The 19,044-nt window shown below is 45.8% G+C and overlaps 1 protein-coding gene across 1 annotated transcript in view; it reads left to right on the forward strand.

The window, feature by feature from the left end:
• LOC144502064 (beta-2-glycoprotein 1-like) overlaps positions 1 to 19,044 on the forward strand; it is a 46,300-nt gene that overhangs the window by 19,555 nt on the left and 7,701 nt on the right. Inside the window, exons 4-6 of the mRNA XM_078226071.1 lie at positions 4,699 to 4,775; positions 10,998 to 11,183; positions 18,046 to 18,246. Coding sequence (XP_078082197.1) covers positions 4,699 to 4,775; positions 10,998 to 11,183; positions 18,046 to 18,246 — 464 coding nt within the window. The remainder of the gene's footprint in view (positions 1 to 4,698; positions 4,776 to 10,997; positions 11,184 to 18,045; positions 18,247 to 19,044) is intronic.

A 19,044-nucleotide genomic window follows, 5' to 3' on the forward strand; every position in this document is an offset into this window, starting at 1 on the left:
AGTCAGGAGACAGGTGTCTCACTGCATCTCTGTCAGGAATTGTTAAAAGGCTAGAAATATAACATTCATGTGAGCATATCTGCTTTTGGTGCTAACTCGCTCCAAAGAAGGATGTATGTCTTTGGGGATATTGCTTAAATTGGAACTATAGAGATAATCTAGGCTAACTTCATAATATACCTTGATAGTTTCTGATCTGGTCCCTAACACTACCTGCAACTCAGCAATCCCATTCATTATAGTATTGAAACTGAGCATCATGCTGTTATACTGGGGGGTTAGTGCACATCTGTTGGTTTTTATAATATTAAACATAGTAATAAAGGAAGCGAAACAATAAACACTATCAAGTATAAAGCTTTCTTGATTAAAAAATTACAGGACCAATTTCTCTGTTTCTCTTCCCCATTACCAGTGTTCCTGAAATCCACCTCCCCCCAACACAGGTGGAGAAGGTAGTCAAGAAGGCATACGGCATACTTGCCTTCATCGGCCAGGGTATTGAGTTTAAAAATTGGCAAGTCACGTTGCAGCTTTATAGAACCTTAGTGAGGCTGCACGTGTTCAATTCTGGTCGCCACACTACCAGAAGGATGTGGAGGCTTTGGAGAGGGTACAGAAAAGATTTACCAGGATGTTGCCTGGTATGGAGAGCATTAGCTATGAGGAGAGGTTGGAGAAACTTGGTTTGTTCTCACTGGAACGATGGAGGTTGAGGGATGACCTGATAGAAGTCTACAAGATTATGAGGGACATGAACAGAGTAGATAGTTAGAAGCTTTTTCCCAGGGTGGAAGAGTTAATTACTAGGGGGCTTAGGTTTAAGGTGCGAGGGGCAAGGTTTAAAGGAGACGTACGAGGCAAATATTTTACACAGAGGGTGGTGGGTGCCTGGAACTCGCTGCTGGGAGAGAGAGTGGAAACAGATACGATAGTGTCTTGACAAATATATGGATAGGATGGGAATAGAAGGATATGGTCCCTGGAAGAGTGGGGTTTTTAGTTTAGACGGGCAGTGTGGCAGGCTTGGAGGGCCAAAGGGCTTTCCTATGCTGTAATTTTCTTTGTTCTTTGTTCAGGCAACATCCTGGTGAACCTTCTTTTCACTCTCTCCAAAGCTTCCACATTCCTCTGGTAGTGTGGTGACCAGAACTGCACACAATACTCTAAATGTGGCCTAACCAAGGTTTTATATAGTTGCAACATGATTTCCCAACTCGAGTCCTTGATGCCCCGGCTGATGAAGGCACGCATGTCATATGCTTTCTTAATCACCTTGGCCACCTGTGTGCCACTAATAGGGAACTGTGGACCTGCACGCCCAAATCTCTCTGTCTGTTAATGTTCTGAAAGATCCTTGAGATGGGAGAAAAAACATCAAGGCATGAGCTAATTATTCTGCCTGGAACCCCCTGCCACTCCGATCTGAGGCGATCACAAGCACAAGATTACTGCAATCTGACAGAAGCAAAATTCTGTGAATGCTTAAGATTTGAAATAAAAACAGAAAATGCTGGAAATGTTCAGCAAGTCTGGCAGCATCTATGGAGAGAGGAACAGGGTTGATGGCTGGAATCCTCTGGTCGTTCACGCCTCACTGCCACTGCAAGCGAGGAGGGTGAATTTGGCGCTCAGCCAAATCTCCGTTCACTGCAGCGGGACTGGAGAATCCCACTGGCTTGGGCAACCGGAAAATTTCGGGCAACATTTCAGGTTGATGACCTTGCAACAGAACAGTTTTGAGAAGCTAACCCTTTGAATGTTTCTTGCATTAATGTTATCCAAGTCTATTAAAGCTTTGTCACAGGTACTTTTTATCCTATCTCAATCTTCTTTTAGGTAGCCCAGCAGAGAGGGTAATTTTTGTCTCAGGAAGACAAAGTGAGGCAGGACGGGTTAACCAATGTCACAGCCACCTCAATTCCCTGGGTGTACTTGGTTTGCCCTGATTGCAGGAATCACCTTTCTTTGTCTCATTAAAAAAATTTGTCATTAAAAAAAATTAGCATTCCTGAGTACTACGACAGAAAAGTTGTTTTCTTTTTACATATAAGTGAAGAGATTCCCCAGTTAGCTGTTTTCAATGTACAGTTTGTGTACTGAAAACATAATTGGCAAATGTATCTTGCTTCCATTTCTCATCTCCTACAACCCACACGCTTTAGAAAGTAGATCAGTTTTGTATCATATTGGCAGAAGAAACCATAAAACTGTCTTTCAAGGTAATAAAACTTATGAAGAAGTCCATAATGGTGCAAAGAGAGTATTCCCACGGAGAGTATTCCCATCAATTTTATTCCATCACTTCATTTTATTTAATATTAGTTCCCTTTTGGGCATGTCACGCTCATCAGTAGCACCTTTTGATTTAAGTGGTAGTAACACTGGGATTTACTTCACAGTGTCTGCCTTTTATTTAAACATTGTTTACTATTACTTTTGATAGATTCAATTACCTCATAAATGGCTTTGCCATAAAGATGTAGAAGCTGGTTATTTTTATCCCAGTCTGTCAATGGTTTGTCGTAGGTGTTGTAATTTATTGGCTAAATAATTTTATCAAGTCTGAACTTCTATTAAAAATTCTTTACTGGAAAGGAAATTTAATATGAAGTCAACACATGAATGAGGGTTAGTTTCTCGTAAATCAGTGCTAGCGCACATTACCGTCATGTTTCCACTGAACTGAAGAAGAATGAGTGGGTAAAAGTGAACAGCAACAAGAAAATACACCCACACGGGGTTGATGGCGGGGATTAACCCTGCTTTCAAGTTATTTTTCCCCTTGACAAAGCCATACTTGTTTTTCTAATATTGCCTTCCACACGTCTTTCTCACTGTGTCAAGTATAAACTGTGATTGAGAGGGAGGGTTTCTATTTTTTTATTCATTCGTGGGACATGTGTGTCACTGGCTGGCCAGCATTTATTGCCCATCCCTATTTGCCCATGGAGGGCAGTTGAGAGTCAATTACATTGCTGTGGCTCTGGAGTCACATGTAGGCCAGACCAGGTAAAGATGGCAGATTTCCTTCCCTAATTCACAGTGAACTAGTTGGGTTTTTCCGACAATCGACAATGGTTTCATGGTCATCAGTGGATTCTTAATCCCAGATTTTTTTTTAATGAATTCAAATTCCACCATTTGCCATGGCGGGATTTGAACCTGGGTCTCCAGAACTTTAGCTGAGTTTCTGGATTAATAGTCTAGCGATAATACCACTAAGCTGTTGCCTCCGCCTGTCCTTTTTGCTGGGAGGTGTGGAAGGGCTAGAAACAGAACCATAGAAAATAGAAACAGGAGTAGGCCATTCGGCACTTTGAACCTGCTCTGCCATTGATCATGGCTGATCATCAAGTTCAATATCCTGATCCCACCTTCCTCCCACATCCCTTGGCCCCTTTAGCCCCAAGAGCTATATCGTAATAACTCCAGGAGTCGGCTGTAAAGGAACAGTGCTTGTATTGCACAACATAAAGTAAAACAAAAACCACAGGCCTGTGGTGAGCACAACAGGTCCCGATTGGGACAAAAAGAATAATGGACCCACTCAGGGGCCTGCTTTATACAGGGCTCAGTATACGAGCTCCACCTGGTTAGTTAATTACTAATCCCCAAGGAGCTCATATTGAATGAGTCCCATAGGAGGCCAATCAGTGACGCAAGTCATGGGGGTTATCACATATATCTAATTTCTTCTTGAAATCACAGGAAGTATTAGCCTCAACTCCTTTCTGTGGTAGTGAATTCCACAGATTCACCACTCTCTAGGTGAAGAAATTTCTCACCTCGGTCCTAAAAAGTTTATACCTTATGATCCTAGTTCTGCACTCTACCACCATCAGGAACATTCTTTCTGAATCTACCCTGTCTAACCATGTTAGAATTTTATAAGTTTCTATCGGACCTCCGCTCACTCTTCTAAACTCGCAGAACCCCTAACGTACAGAAGGAGGCCATTCGGCCCATCGAGTCTGCACTGGCCACAATCCCACTCAGGCCCTAACCCCGCACCCCCACATATTTACCCTGCTAGTCCCCCTGACACTAAGGGGCAATTTAGCATAGCCAATCAACCTAACCCGCACATCTTTAGACTGTGGGAAGAAACCGGAGCACCCGGAGAAAACTCAGGCAGACACGGGTAGAATGTGACCCAAGCCGGGAATCGAACCCAGGTCCCTGGCGCTGTGAGGCAGCAGTGCTAACCACTGTGCCACCATGCCGCCCTCCAATGAATATAATCCAAACCGACTTAGTCTATCCTTATACGACAGACCTGATATCTCAGGAATCAGCCTGGTAAACCTACACTGTTTTCCCTCTATAGCAAGGACATCCTTCCTCGGATAAGGACACTAAAACTGCACACAATGCTCCAGATGTGGCCTCACCAATACCCTGCCCAATGCTGACTTGATTTTCCACCTCCCCTTACTTGGGAGGAATGCCTGGCCTCTACTGCATATTTCCACCCACACGATAACATGAGATTGGAAACGGAGTAGAGTGGGGCGGGAGTTGCAAATTCTTCCCTCGCTCCCACCTTCTCCACTGCTGTATTCCTGAAGGTTTCTATCGGGGAGAATGTTAAAATTAAAACTTAAATGACCGAGGTTTTGCAATGAAATGCAGAATGCTGATTGTTCCCTCTTGTTTTGTTTAACACTGTTGGTAACCCTAACTTTATTTGTTCAGATACGTTCTTCATGGATCAAACCACAGCACCTGTCTACATGATGGGGCCTGGAGTGATCAGTCACGGACCTGTGAACGTAAGCATTTTGTACACGTGTTGCATAACAAAGAACAAAGAAAATTACAGCACAGGAACAGGCCCTTCAGCCCTCCAAGTCTGCACCGACCATGCTGCCCCACTGAACTAAAACCCCTTACCCTTCTGGGGACCATATCCCTCTGTTCCTATCCTATTCATGTATTTGTCAAGACATCCCTTATAAGTCACTACCGTATCCGCTCCCACTACCTCCCCCGGCAATGAGTTCCAGACACCCACTACTCTCTGTGTAAAAAATCTACCTCGTACATCTCCTTTAAACCTTGTCCCTCGCACCTTAAACCTGTGCCCCCTAGTAATTGACTCTTCCACCCTGGGGAAAAGCTTCTGACTATTCATAACAAGTTTAATCATCCACTTAGAAACATCTAAAGGTAGAGAGGAATTACATTACGTACACTACGGTTGCATAATGGACAATAATTTGAAGAACAGTTGGATGCTTGGTGTTCGGGATATGTTAATATATTTTTAAATTACATGAGTGAAAGGCATTAAGTACCTAGAGCACATATAAAGAGAGATGGCTGGGACACTGGGGTTAGTAGGTAGAAGACAGACATATGAAATGTTGCATTATGTAAATAAGCCTATTATAAAGGAAAAGGATTGGTGTCCAGTTTTATTCTTCACCATAAGGCTTGAGACCCATTTAACACTGGGGTTGAATCTTTCTCAGGGGAGTAACTGCAATGAACCAATCACCTTTATTGATTTAGTGATCAAAAGCATTTTAAAAATACATCTGGCAATTCTTTTCAAATGTTGTCAAATGCTTTTTTCACAAAGCTGTGACCTCTCATAAACTCGCAACAACAAGGACCTTTTGTAACATGAACACGTTTTTGGTTCTTTCTTAAGAAAAATATTTTTAATAATATAGTGGCTGCTGAATCGTCTGGGAAGAATCAATAAGATGAAACCAGAAAGCTGAGTTAACTCCTACAGATGTGCAGCATCACCTTAGAGCTTAATGAGTGAAAATGCAGTGTATCGTGTATACCTCATAGAAACATAGAATCTTTCAATGCAGAAGGAGGCCATTCGGCCCATCAAGTCTGCACCGACCACAATCCCACTCATCCCCATAACCCCATGTATTTACCCTAGCTAGTTCTCCTGACACTAAGGGGCAATTTAGCATGACCAATCAACCTAACCCGCACACCTTTGGACTGTGGAAGGAAACCGGAGCACCCGGAGGAAACCCACGCAGACACGGTGAGAATGTACAAACTCCACACGGACAGTGACCCAAGCCAGGAATTGAACCGGCACTGTTAGGCAGCAGTGCTAACCACTGTGCCACCGTGCTGCCCCCAAAGATTTTGGGCTGGTGTTTAATTAGTTGGTGTCAGCCAGTTGATGTAACAATTGGGAGCACTGCTGGATTGGAGTATTGGTTAATGGACAGGAAGCAAAGAGTAGGGATAAATGGGACATTTTCAAGTTGGCAGGCTGTGACTAGAAATGCTGCAAAGATCAGCCCTGGAGCCCCAGCCACCTACAATCTGACTTAGACAGAGATAGAGAGTAATGTTTCGAAGTTTGCTGACATTACAATGTTAGATCGGTGCAGGCTTGGAAGGCCGAAGGGCCTGTTCCTGTGCTGTATTGTTCTTTGTTCTTTAGAAAGAGTCGGACCTCTCAAGAACAAAGGAGAGGAATTATGCTTAGAACCCAAGGAAGTAGGTGAGATCCTAAATGAATACTTTGTGTATCAGTATTCACAAAGGAGAGGGACACGTTGATTGGTAGTGTCTCAGAGGGATGCATAGACCCGTTAGAACAAATCTCAATTACAAGGGAGGAAGTGTTAGCTGTTTTAGGAAGCATTAAGGTAGACAAATCCCCAGGGCCAGATGGCATCTGTCCTAGATTACTGAGAGAGACAAGAGATGAAATTGCTGGGCCTCTAAAAAAATCTTTGTTTCTTCATTGGACACAGGTGAGGTCCCAGAGGATTGGAGGATAGCAAATGTGGTCCCGTTATTTAAGAAGGGTAGCAAGGATAACCCGGGTAATTATAGGCCAGTGAGCTTGACGTCCGTGGTAGGGAAATTGTTGGAGAAGATTATTAGAGATAGGATCTATACACATTTAGAACTGAATAATCTCATTAGCGATAGACAACATGGTTTTGTACGAGGGAGGTCATGCCTCACAAATTTGGTTGTTTTTTGAGGAGGTGACAAAAATGATTGACGAGGGAAGGGCTGTGGATGTCGTCTACATGGATTTGAGTAAAGCATTTGACAATGTCCCTCATGGCAGGCTGGCGCAAAAGGTTAAATCTCACGGGATTAAAGGTGAACTAGCTAGATGGGTACAGAACTGGCTTGGCCATAGAAGACAGAGGGGAGCAGTGTAGGGGTCTTTTTCTGATTGGAGGTCTGTGACTAGTGGTGTTCCGCAGGGCACTGTACTGGGACCTCTGCTGTTTGTGATATATATAAATGATTTGGAAGAAGATGTAGCTGGTCTGAGTAGTACGTTTGCGGACGACACAAAGATTGCTGGAGCTGTGGATAGCAATGAACATTGTCAGAGAATACAGCAGGATATAGATAGGCTGGAAAATTGGGCGGAGAAATGGCAGATGGAATTTAATCCAGATAAATGCGAAGTGATGCATTTTGGTAGATCTAATGTAAGGGGGAGCTATACAATAAATGGCAGAACCATCAGGAGTATAGACACATAGAGGGACCTGGGTGTGCAAGTCCACAGATCCTTAAAGGTGGCAGCACAGGTGGAAAAGGTGGTGAAGAAGGCATATGGCATGCTTGCCTTTATTGGACGGGGCATAGAGTATAAAAGTTGGCATATGATGTTGCAGTTATATAGAATGTTGGTTAGGCCACATTTGGAATACTGCGTCCAGTTCTGGTCGTCACACGACCAGAAGGACGTGGAGGCTTTGGAGAGAGTGCAGAAAAGGTTTACCAGCATGTTATCTGGTATGGAGGGTATTAGCTATGAGGAGAGATTGAGTAAACTAGGGTTGTTCTCCCTGGAAAGACGGAGGTTGAGGGGCGACCTAATAGAAGTTTATAAAATTATGAGGGGCATAGATAGGGTGAACAGTTGGAAGCTTTTTCCCAGGTCAGAAATGACAAACACAAGGGGTCACAAGTTCAAGGTAAGGGGGGCAAGGTTCAATACAGATATGCGGGGGACGTATTTTACACAGAGGGTGGTGGGGGCCTGGAATGCACTACCAAGCAAGGTGATTGAGGCAGACACGCTAAGATCATTTAAGACTTATGTAGATAGCCACATGAACAGACTGGGAATAGAGGGATACAAACGGATGGTCTAGTTAGGAACACATGATTGGTGCAGGCTTGGAGGGCCGAAGGGCCTGTTCCTGTGCTGTATTGTTCTTTGTTCTGTGTAGATGAGAATGCAAGTTGTGAGGCTGCAGAGGCTGCAAAGAAATAAAGACAGGCTAAATGAGTAAGCAACAGGACGCTAGGTGGAGTCCAATGGGGCAGTCTGAAGTTATTCACTTTGGTCAGAAGAATAGAAAAGCAGAATAGTGTTTAAAAAGCATGAAACCTACAAATGTTACCGTTTCAGAGGGATTTGAATGTACTCATACAAGAAACACAGAAAGTTAGCATGCGGGTACAGCTGCAATTAGGAAGGTCAATGACATTTTGACCTTTGTTGCAAGGGGATTGGATTACAAGAATAAAGAAGTCTTACTACATATGATTGTGCAGGGTTTTGGTGAGACCACATCTGGGGCACTGTGCACAATTTTAATCTCCATGCTTCTTTTTCTTGTGTTCTGTGCCTAAAGGCATGTCTGACCAGCAGCACCCTGGCCCAATGGATAGGGCAAGGAGACAGGTCCCAAATTTACACTGGCTGGCATGGGGATCGAACCCTATGCTGATGGCACTAATCTGATTCACACCAGCCATCCAGACAACTGAGCCAACCAGCCCACCCCCCCGAACAGTCTGGGTTGCTGTGGAAACTTCAACTCTTCATACACATTGTAGACTGGAGCTTTGGATAATGATGGTCAAGGTTCCAATTTCTTTCTATCACCTGGCTGACCAGGAATCTCTCTCACTTTCACCTCCTGCTATTGGTATATGTTGGAAGGATTTAGAGGTTTGGCCTTGGCCTTGGGGCGGCATGGTAGCACAGTGGTTAGCACTGCTGCTTCACAGCTCCAGGGACCTGGGTTCGATTCCCTGCTTGGGTCACTGTCTGTGTGGAGTTTGCACATTCTCCTCGTGTCTGCGTGGGTTTCCTCCGGGTGCTCCGGTTTCCTCCCACAGTCCAAAGATGTGCGGGTTAGGTTGATTGGCCATGCTAAAATTGCCCCTTAGTGTCCTGAGATGCGTAGGTTAGAGGGATTAGCGGGTAAATATGTGGGGGTAGGGCCTGGGTGGGATTGTGGTCGGTGCAGACTCGATGGGCCGAATGGCCTCCTTCTGCACTGTAGGGTTTCTATGATTTCTATGAACACAACTTCCTTGGCCATCAGATCCTGGAGCGGAACTTGAACCCAAGCTTTTGGCTCAGAGGCAGGATGCTACTCACTGCATCACATACCTCCTTGCCTTATTTAAAGAAAGATAAACTTGCCTTGGAGGTTTTTGAATGAAGGTTTACTGGATTGTTCTCTGGGATGGAAACGATGATGATGAGAGCCTGAGTGAATTGAACTTATACTGTCCGGAGTTTGGAAGAAAGTGATATCATTGAGACATCCAACATCCTGAAGGAGTTTGATAGGGTGGACTCTGAGAAGTTGTTTCTTCTGGATGGGGAATCTAGAACACTGGGGCAAGGCCTCAGGGTAAGGTGCTGATAACATAGGGCTGAGATGAGGTGAAATCCTTCGCTCAAAGATTTGATTTATTATTGTCACATGTATTGGTATACAGTGAAAAGTATTATTTCTTGCGCGCCATACAGACAAAGCATACCGTTCATAGAGAAGGAAATGAGAGAGTGCAGAATGTAGTGTTACAGTCATAGAAAAGAGTTAGAATAAAGTTTTAGAAGCATAGAACAAGAGTAAACGATAGAATTAGAAGGTATGCTGGGCACAACTTACAAGAAGTCACCTCGCTCCAGCGCCATCTTGGATAATGCATAATGTATCTTTGGAATTCTCTACTCCAGAGGATTATGGATACAACATGATTGAATATATTTAAGGATGAGGTAAACAGATTTTTGGTCTCAGGGAATCAAGGAACACAGGGAGCGCTCAGAAAGGTTGAGTTGAGTTAGGAAATCAGCCACGATCATACTGAATGTCACAGATGACTCAACGGACTGTTAAGAAAGGCAAAAAATGTCCGGACCTCTTAAGTAGGAGGTCCTGTGGCGTAATGGTAACATTCTTACCTTTAACAAGGATCAGGACTTTTGGTGAGGAGTGCAGAAAATTGGGGAGGGGAGATACATCTTTGTTTGTTGATGTCAATGCAGCGTAGACTTCTTCAGAATGAGGAAGGGAAAATTCTTCCTTTTGCACACAATTTATCAGAATTTTGGGAGCAGCTTAAATGTCCGATTGCTAAACCAGGGAATTATATCTTCTGAAACAGGCCGTTCGGAAAGCAGAACCATTTGGGGAAGTAGGAAGAATATTTAGACTGCCTCCATCTCATTGATAGGTTGTTTGTTATATCAGCTTTACCATCAAGAGAAGCCAAAAGAAGACGAGACACTTCCATTTTGGGAATAAGTGGACTACAAGTCCTGAAGGCAAAATATTGTGAATGCCGGAATCTGAAACAAAAACAGAAAATGCTGGAAAATCTCAGGAGGTCCGACAGCATCTGTGGAGAGAGAATAGAGCCAACGTTTCGAGTCTGGATGACACTTCATCAGAGCTCTGTGACCCTTCGTCGCAGCTCTGATGAAGGGTCATCCTGACTTGAAACATTGATTACAGATCCTGTTGGGCCACTCGCATATTTACCAGAGGTTAGCTATAGACTGCCAACGGTGTGTGTCCTCTCAACAGAGAAAAGTTTTCTAGCTGACATGGGAAGGAAAAATAAAATAAAAACTTGCAAGGAAAATGAACAATATGAAATAAACATTTTGTTCACAACCTAACCTGTTCTATGCTACCTTTGACTTAATATTGACAGGCAGTGTACAGTAACTCGTACTACCACCCCAATTCATGCTTATCTTTGTTTTGTATTTTCTAAAGCTGTGCAATGTCCACCGCCAATTCCACCAGAAAATGGAGTAGTCCATTTTCGCACCCCAGTCAGGCCTAATGCTGCTCCTATCTTTGGCGACATGGTTTACTATGAATGTAAGAAAGGCCTGGCTTTGATGGGAAATGAAACAGGCTTTTGCTTACCCAACGGAAGATGGACAAACACGCCTCAATGTAAAGGCAAGTGAAAGCGAAATTAAACAACAGGAGTCTCTGCCATGTGTACCTTGCTCTGAAATTTGTCTGATTGAAAGATCCAGTGTGTGACTGCTATATTATTCAGGTGACATGACTGGAAGTATGTCTGAAGGGTTTGTTACCTTTCTGGTGTTCTGAAGCCGCATCAACAATGTTTCATAGTTTCTATTTCTCCTCCTCATTTTATTTCAGGAAATTAAATATTGCAAACAAATTGCAAATTGGAGCAGGAAAACACTTAGCAATTAACATGGAACTTTTCAGTTAGAGATTTTGTACTGGGGCAACACAGCTTTTAGAAGAGATTGTAGTTGTGCATTGTCATACAATAATTCAACATGTCTCAGATCCAAGGTAGTATTATGAGACACAGACACATAGACCACCCCAGTAAGGGAACTTTTCGGTTGTGTTACGTTTTTCTGTACAGTTGAGGATCAACGTTGGTATGTACTTTCTATATTTCTTGAGGGTAAAGGGATCAAGGGATATGGGTGGGAATTTGATGATCAGCCATGATCAAATTAAATGGCGGAGCAGGCTTGAAGAGCCGAATAGCCAACTCTTGCTTCTATTTTTCATGTTTCTTCCTTTGAACACTCCACCACTTTCCCTACATGGGTGCTGTGTAGGATCTGAGAGTTTTGTAAAGGTGTCTTAGGAGGGGATCCGGGCTGATTAATATTTTCCCAGTTGTACTATACTCTCAATGGCCATGTGTCTGATATCTGTTCTGCACATATGTTGTGGAAAGTTTTCTCCAGAATTGGGGAATGCCGATCGCTCAACCCAAGGGAAATGTCTTGAAGACTGTTAATTGTAAACTAATTGTTTTTAATTGTACTTAGGTCATGAATTTTAACTGGTGATTCACATGATTCCCTTTAAACAGACACTGGGGAGGATTTTCCACTCCTGCTTTCAGGCGGCAGGGTCACTGGTGGGAGCACGAAATCCTGCGGGATTCCCAAAATGCAATTTACACCTGTGGGTTTTCCCATCTCGATTATTCCCCCGCCCCACCAATGACATAATGGGAATCCCAACACCATTTGAAGACATTCAAATGTAATTATCAGGCCTTTACTCCTGATAGCTCCCCCCCTTCCGCAGCCCTCATGCTATCATGCCAGGCCTCCCACAGCATGCACCTGGCAAGCAGAATCTGCCAGTGGAGTTTATGTGAGTGCTGAACTCAGGGGGAACTAGGCCCAAGCAGGTAGGGAGCGGGATGTTGGGGGCGATTCTCCCCCAAGAGCAGCGCAGCGGGCTGGGAGACAGAAGCAGAGGCCGTGTAGCGGGCTTCCTGCTGGGTACCAAGGCCTCCGCACGTCTCTGGCCGCCCGATTTCCGGCGTCGTATAGCTCTGTGCTGGAAATCGGCACAGAGCTGAATAAATTATGTTAATGGAAATTTAAATCTCATTAGCAGACCCGGGACTGAAGTCTCCGGGTTCACCAGCCTCTTGACAATGCCCCCCCCACCCCCCCCCCCCGCCCCCACCCCCCCCCGCACCCCCCCCACCCCCACCCCCACTGCCCCCCCCGCACCCCCCCCCACCCCCACCGCCCCCCCCCCCCACACCCCCCCCCACCCCCTCCGCCCCCCCCCCCACCCCCACCTCATCCCCCAGTGTGTTTCACTTCAGCGGGGTTGACAACAGATCCACACTAATGGAGAGCTGGCGGCCCGACCTTGCTGGAGTGAGGTCAGGGGGTAAGGGGGGGGGGTGCCCCCTGGGCATTGCCAGCTTGACAGCACCAGCTTGGCAACCTGGCACTGCCCAAAGGGCAAAGTAGCAATGCCCAGGGGGCACCCTGGCACTGCCCACTGGGCATTGGGCCGTGCCAAGGGGGCAGGACCAGTAGGGGGGGTCCTGCTGCCTCTCTGCACTGGGATCAGTGACAGAGGGGGCCCAGCGATTGGGGCTGGCCATAAGGGTCGGGGGGGGGTCGGCATGCCATTGGGGTCAGGGCTGCGGTGGGGGGGGGGGCGGTGTTGGGAGATCGGGACTGCTGGGGTGGGGGGGGGGGGGGGGTGGGGGGAGATCAAGGAGGGCCGCAAGGGCAGCGATGCGGAACTGTGGTGCTGGCCAGCGATCGAGCTGGCCAGTGATCGGGAGGCCAGCAGTGTGGGGCTACTACACATTAACCGATCTCAGCGCTGACAGATCGGCGCATGCGCAGTGGCTCACTCAGCGCTATGCTGCCGGCCTCTCCAGCAGGAATAGGCCCAACCACAGATTTTTAGCATGTTTCAAGCTAAGGCTCTCTGTGATGCACAGAGTGTGGAAGATTCATTTTAAAAATCCTGCTGAAAAAATCAGTGGGGCGGTGGGGGGGGTGGTGGGGGTGGTGTTACGTGGAGTGTCTCATTCAGAGCCCACTCACCAGCCTCATATCGTTGGGCCCACCCCTTGGAACGTTTCTTTTCTATGTGCCTGACAATGAGACGGAGGAAACCGGCATTGGGGCCAGTGCCTTCCACACCATCTTTCCTGCTGCTGCCACACTTCGCAAAAATATGCAAAAATTCTACCCACTCGGTGGGATTTTATGGCCTCGCCTTGCCCAGAAACCCTAAAATCCCACCCGAGGTCAACATACCTTTCCATGGTCCATCCCTCGCCCACTCCGATTCCTGTGACGGCCGGGATGGTAAAATTCCGACCACTGTATTTGTCAGGTTAGGAGGCCTGCGATTGTATTGTACAAATAAATATACAAGTGTGTGAAGATTGGCTCCAACTGAACAACTGGCTTCCAGGAATAGACAGTAAGAAGTCTCACAACACCAGGTTAAATTCCAACAGGTTTATTTGGTAGCACAAGCCATTCGCTTTCGGAGCGCTGCCCCTTCATCAGGTGAGTGGGAGTTCTGTTCACAAACGGGGCATATAAAGACACAAACTCAATTTACAAAATAATGGTTGGAATGCGAGTCTTTGCAGGTAATCAAGTCTCAAAGGTACAGACAATGTGAGTGGAGAGAGGGTTAAGCACAGGTTAAAGAGATGAGTGTGCGTTCGATAAGGTCTCCCATGCAAGGCTTCTAGAAAAAGTGAGAGGGCATGGGATCCAAGGTGCTGCTGCCCTGTGGATCCAGAACTGGCTTGCCCAAAGGAGGCAGAAAGTGTGTATAGATGGGTCTTTTTCTAAATGGAGGTCGGTCACCAGTGGTGTGCCCCAGGGATCTGTTCTGAGACCCTTGCTGTTTGTCATGTTCATAAATGAGGAAGTGGAGGGATGGGTTGGTAAGTTTGCCAACGACACGAAGGTTGGTGGGGTTGTGGATAGTCTGGAGGGATGTCAGAAGTTACAGAGGGATATAGGTAGGATGCAAGACTGGGCAGAGAAGTGGCAGATGGACTTCAACCCAGATAAATGCATAGTGGTCCATTTTGGCAGGTCAAATGGGATGAAGGAGTACAATATAAAGGGAAAGACTCTTAGTACTGTAGAGGATCAGAAGGACCTTGGGGTCCGGGTCCATAGGACTCTAAAATCGGCCCTGCAGGTGGAGGAGGTGGTTAAGAAGGCATATGGTGTGCTGGCCTTTATCAACCGAGGGATTGAGTTTAGGAGTCCGGGGATAATGATGCAGCTATATAAGACCCTCGTCAGACCCCACTTGGAGAACTGTGCTCAGTTCTGGTCGCCTCATTACAGGAAGGATGTGGAAACGATTGAAAGATGCAGAGGAGATTTACAAGGATGTTGCCTGGATTGAGTGGCATGCCTTATGAGGATAGGCTGAGGGAGCTCGGTCTTTTCTCCTTGGAGAGACGTAGGATGAGAGGAGACCTAATAGAGGTATATAAGATGTTGAGAGGCATAGATCGGGTGGACTCTCAGAGGCTTTTTCCCAGGGTGGAAATGGCTGCTACGAGAGGACACAGGTTTAAGGTGCTGGGGGTAGGTACAGGGAAAATGTTAGGGGGAAGTTTTTCACACAGAGGGTGGTGGGCGAGTGGAATCGGCTGCCGTCAGTGGTGGTGGAGGCAAACTCAATAAGGTCTTTTAAGAGACTCCTGGATGAGTACATGGGACTTAATAGGATGGAGGGTTATAGGTAGGACTAAAAGGTAGGGATATGTTCGGCACAACTTGTGGGGCCAAAGGGCCTGTTTTGTGCTGTAGTTTTTCTATGTTTCTATGTATTGTCTCCAGACAGGACAGTTAGTGAGATTTTGCAAGCCCAGGCAAGTCGTTGGGGTTACAGATAGTGTGACATGAACCCAAGATCCCGGTTGAGGCCGTCCTCATGTGTGCGGAACTTGGCCATCAGTCTCTGCTCAGCGACTCCGCGTTGTCTTGTGTCGTGAAGGCCGGCTTGGAGAACGCTTACCCGAAGATCAGAGGCTGAATGCCCGTGACCGCTGAAGTGTTCCCCAACAGGAAGAGAGCAGTCTTGCCTGGTGATTGTCGAGCGGTGTTCGTTCATCCGTTGTCGTAGCATCTACATGGTCTTCCCAATGTACCATGCCTCGGGACATCCTTTCCTGCAGCGTATCAGGTAGACAACGTTGGCTGAGTTGCAAGTGTATGTACTGTGTACCTGGTGGATGGTATTCTCACGTGAGATGATGGCATCCGTGTCGATGATCCGGCATGTCTTGCAGAGGTTGCTGTGGCAGGGTTGTGTGGTATCGTGGTCACTGTTCTCCTGAAGGCTGGGTAGTTTGCTGCGGACAATGGTCTGTTTGAGGGCAAGAAGGGGTGGTGTGGGCATGGCCTTGGCGAGATGTTCGTCTTCATCAATGACATGTTGAAGGCTCCGGAGGAGATGCCGTAGCTTCTCCGCTCCGGGGAAGTACTGGATGACGAAGGGTACTCTGTCCACTGTGTCCCGTGTTTGTCTTCTGAGGAGGTCGGTGCGGTTTTTCGCTGTGGCGCGTCGGAACTGTCGATCGATAAGTCAAGCGACATATCCTGTTCTTATGAGGGCATCTTTCAGCGTCTGGAGGTGTCTGTTGCGATCCTCCTCATCTGAGCAGATCCTGTGTATAAGGAGGGCTTGTCCATAGGGGATGGCTTCTTTAACGTGTTTAGGGTGGAAGCTGGAGAAGTGGAGCATCATGAGGTTATCCGTGGGTTTGCGGTACAGTGAGGTGCTGAGGTGACTGTCCTTAATGGAGATGCGTGTGTCCAAGAATGCAACCGATTCCGGAGAGTAGTCCATGGTGAATCTGATGGTGGGATGGAACTTGTTGATGTCATCATAGAGTTGTTTCAGTGATTGTTCACCATGAGTCCAAAGGAAGAAAATGTCATCGGTGTATCTACTGTATAGCATCGGTTGAAGGTCCTGTGTGGTTAAGAAGTCTTGTTCGAACCTGTGCATGAAGATGTTGGCATATTGAGGTGCGCATTTGATCCCCATGGCCGGGAATAGAAAAAGGATATAAAATACTCATCAGTATTTCAAATCAAAACACAATGCACACATTAAGGATCTTAGTAATAGACAAGACCTCCTGAGAAAGCCACCGTGAGTCATGGGGAATAGGAAAAACAGACTTCTTCAATGTTCAGACTTTCCGTGTGGAGATTTCCTGCAAATACTGAGATCCAAAGGACCTTGATACAAGTCCTAATAAGTCCTCCATTGCTAATAAATAAATAAACTGCTAATGGAAGCAGTGAAAATGCAGGAATCTGTCTCCTGCAATGTATACTGGTTTTCTCCATGTCCACACATGTCCAGTCCTCAAAGTAATCCAAATTCAGTGGAATTCAGAAAGTGGCATCCAGTGTGTGAGGAGTGACAATAGGAATAATGAGGACAAAATGCAAATCCATGATTCGACCTGTTCACCCGCATCACTGAGCATAAGAAAAGAATGATCCAAAAAACACGACAGTTAAAGAACCTCAAATCCAATTAGTAATGTAGAAGGTTGCAGGCTTCCCTTTCAACAAACTTTTAAAGTTTATTTATTTATTAGTCACAAGTAAGGCTTACATTAACAGTGCAATGAAGTTACTGTGAAATTCCCCGAGTCGCCACACTCCAGCGCCTCTTCTGGTCAATGCACCTAACCAGCACGTCTTTCAGACTGTGGGAGGAAACCGGAGCACCCAGAGGAAAGCCACGCAGACACAGGGAGAATGTGCAAACTCTACACAGACAGTGACCCAAGCTGGTAATCGAACTCGGGTCCCTGGCGCTGAGAGGCAGGAGTGCTAACCACTGTGCCACCATGCTGCCCCGGGCCTAGCAACTGTAAATATCCAGTTTATTTAGGAGAGATTAGGAAGTGGTGTTGCACTGACAAAAAGATGGGACAGGCATCATGACCTCGCTCTGTGCCATTACATTATTTTGAACTTGCCATCTCTAATGTGCCTCCTGATGTCTCTTCCCCCGTTTACAGGGAGTGATGCCACGTGAACTGGCACATATGGGTGTGACTGACACAAAAATTGCTGCGTATAATCTTGTTGACTGCATCACTGACGGACAGAAAATGCACCAACTTGTTGTTTTTGGGGCGGCACGGTGGCTAGCACTGTTGCCTCACAGAGCCAGGGTTCAATTCCCAGCTTGGGTCACTGTCTGTGCAGAGTCTGCAGATTCTCCCCGTGTCTGCGTGGGTTTCCTCCGGGTGCTCCGGTTTCCTCCTACAGTCCAAAGATGCACAGGTTAGGTGGACTGGCCATGCTAAATTCTCCCTCAGTGCAAACAGGTGCCGGAATGTGGCGACTAGGGGATTTTCACGGTAACTTCATTGCAGTGTTAATGTGAACCTACTTGTGACACTAATAAATTTTTTAAAAATAAGTTTAAAAAATAAAACAGTGATGAAGAACATCAAATTTAAAGCCTAATTCACAAGCTGTTTTCTTTTGTATTATAGAAGTGAAATGTGGATTTCCACCAAAAATAGTAAATGGATTTATGGTATTTGCACTCAAAAACATCTATAACTACAAGGAATCTATTGAGTATGGCTGCGTTCAAAATTACGTTCTGGATGGCTCAAAGACAGTCACGTGTGAGAAGACAGGGAACTGGACTGATAAACCCACATGCCGAGGTGAGGCAAATTAAATTGGAATTACAAGGCTCGGATCAAGAAAGCTATGGACAACAAAGTTCATTGTACATCAAGGGATTGAGATAGCACAGGAGTGTTGTTGGCTGAAGTAAAAATGCATTTAATCCAGTTTATTTTATGTTGTGTTAATAGATTCCTTTTATGATTCATTTAATTTATTATTCAGATTGCTCCCAGCATTGATAATGTGAATGATAAATCTGTAACCTGTACTTCACCCTGGTAAATATGGCACAAAAGACAATTTCATGGTCCTGTTATAGCTTTCGCTTTAAGTGAGATTGATCTTTGTAATATCATTCACAGCATCAGTCACTGGACAAGCAGGAATATCCTCCAACTAATTGTTGGGAAGACCAAAGACATTGTCCCCACCACAAACTCTGGTCCGTAGCCACTGATTCTAACCCTCACCTTGGCAACAGTCTATCTGTTTACAATCTGATGTCATGTTTGGCTGAGAGATGTATTTCCGGCTACATATACAGGCCATTACTGACTGCCTACTCCCTTCCACCTTATGGAAAATCGCCCAACTTTGCTGGCCACAGCTTATCCACTGCAGAAACCCCCGTCTGTGCTTTGGCCACCTGTAAATTTGACCATTCAAACACTCTCCAAACTAGCCTTCCACCATCTGACAGAAAGCTTAATGCATCCTGCCGTCAAATGGGCTCATCATAGGTTTCAGAAACATGGGATGTGCAGCATCAACTACTACAGGCCCCACTCACATCAGGGGTCCAGGTGTTCACATCCATCTTACAGCCTGGCAGC

This window comes from Mustelus asterias, chromosome 12 (genome assembly GCF_964213995.1).
Source record: "Mustelus asterias chromosome 12, sMusAst1.hap1.1, whole genome shotgun sequence".
Lineage (NCBI taxonomy): Eukaryota > Metazoa > Chordata > Chondrichthyes > Carcharhiniformes > Triakidae > Mustelus > Mustelus asterias.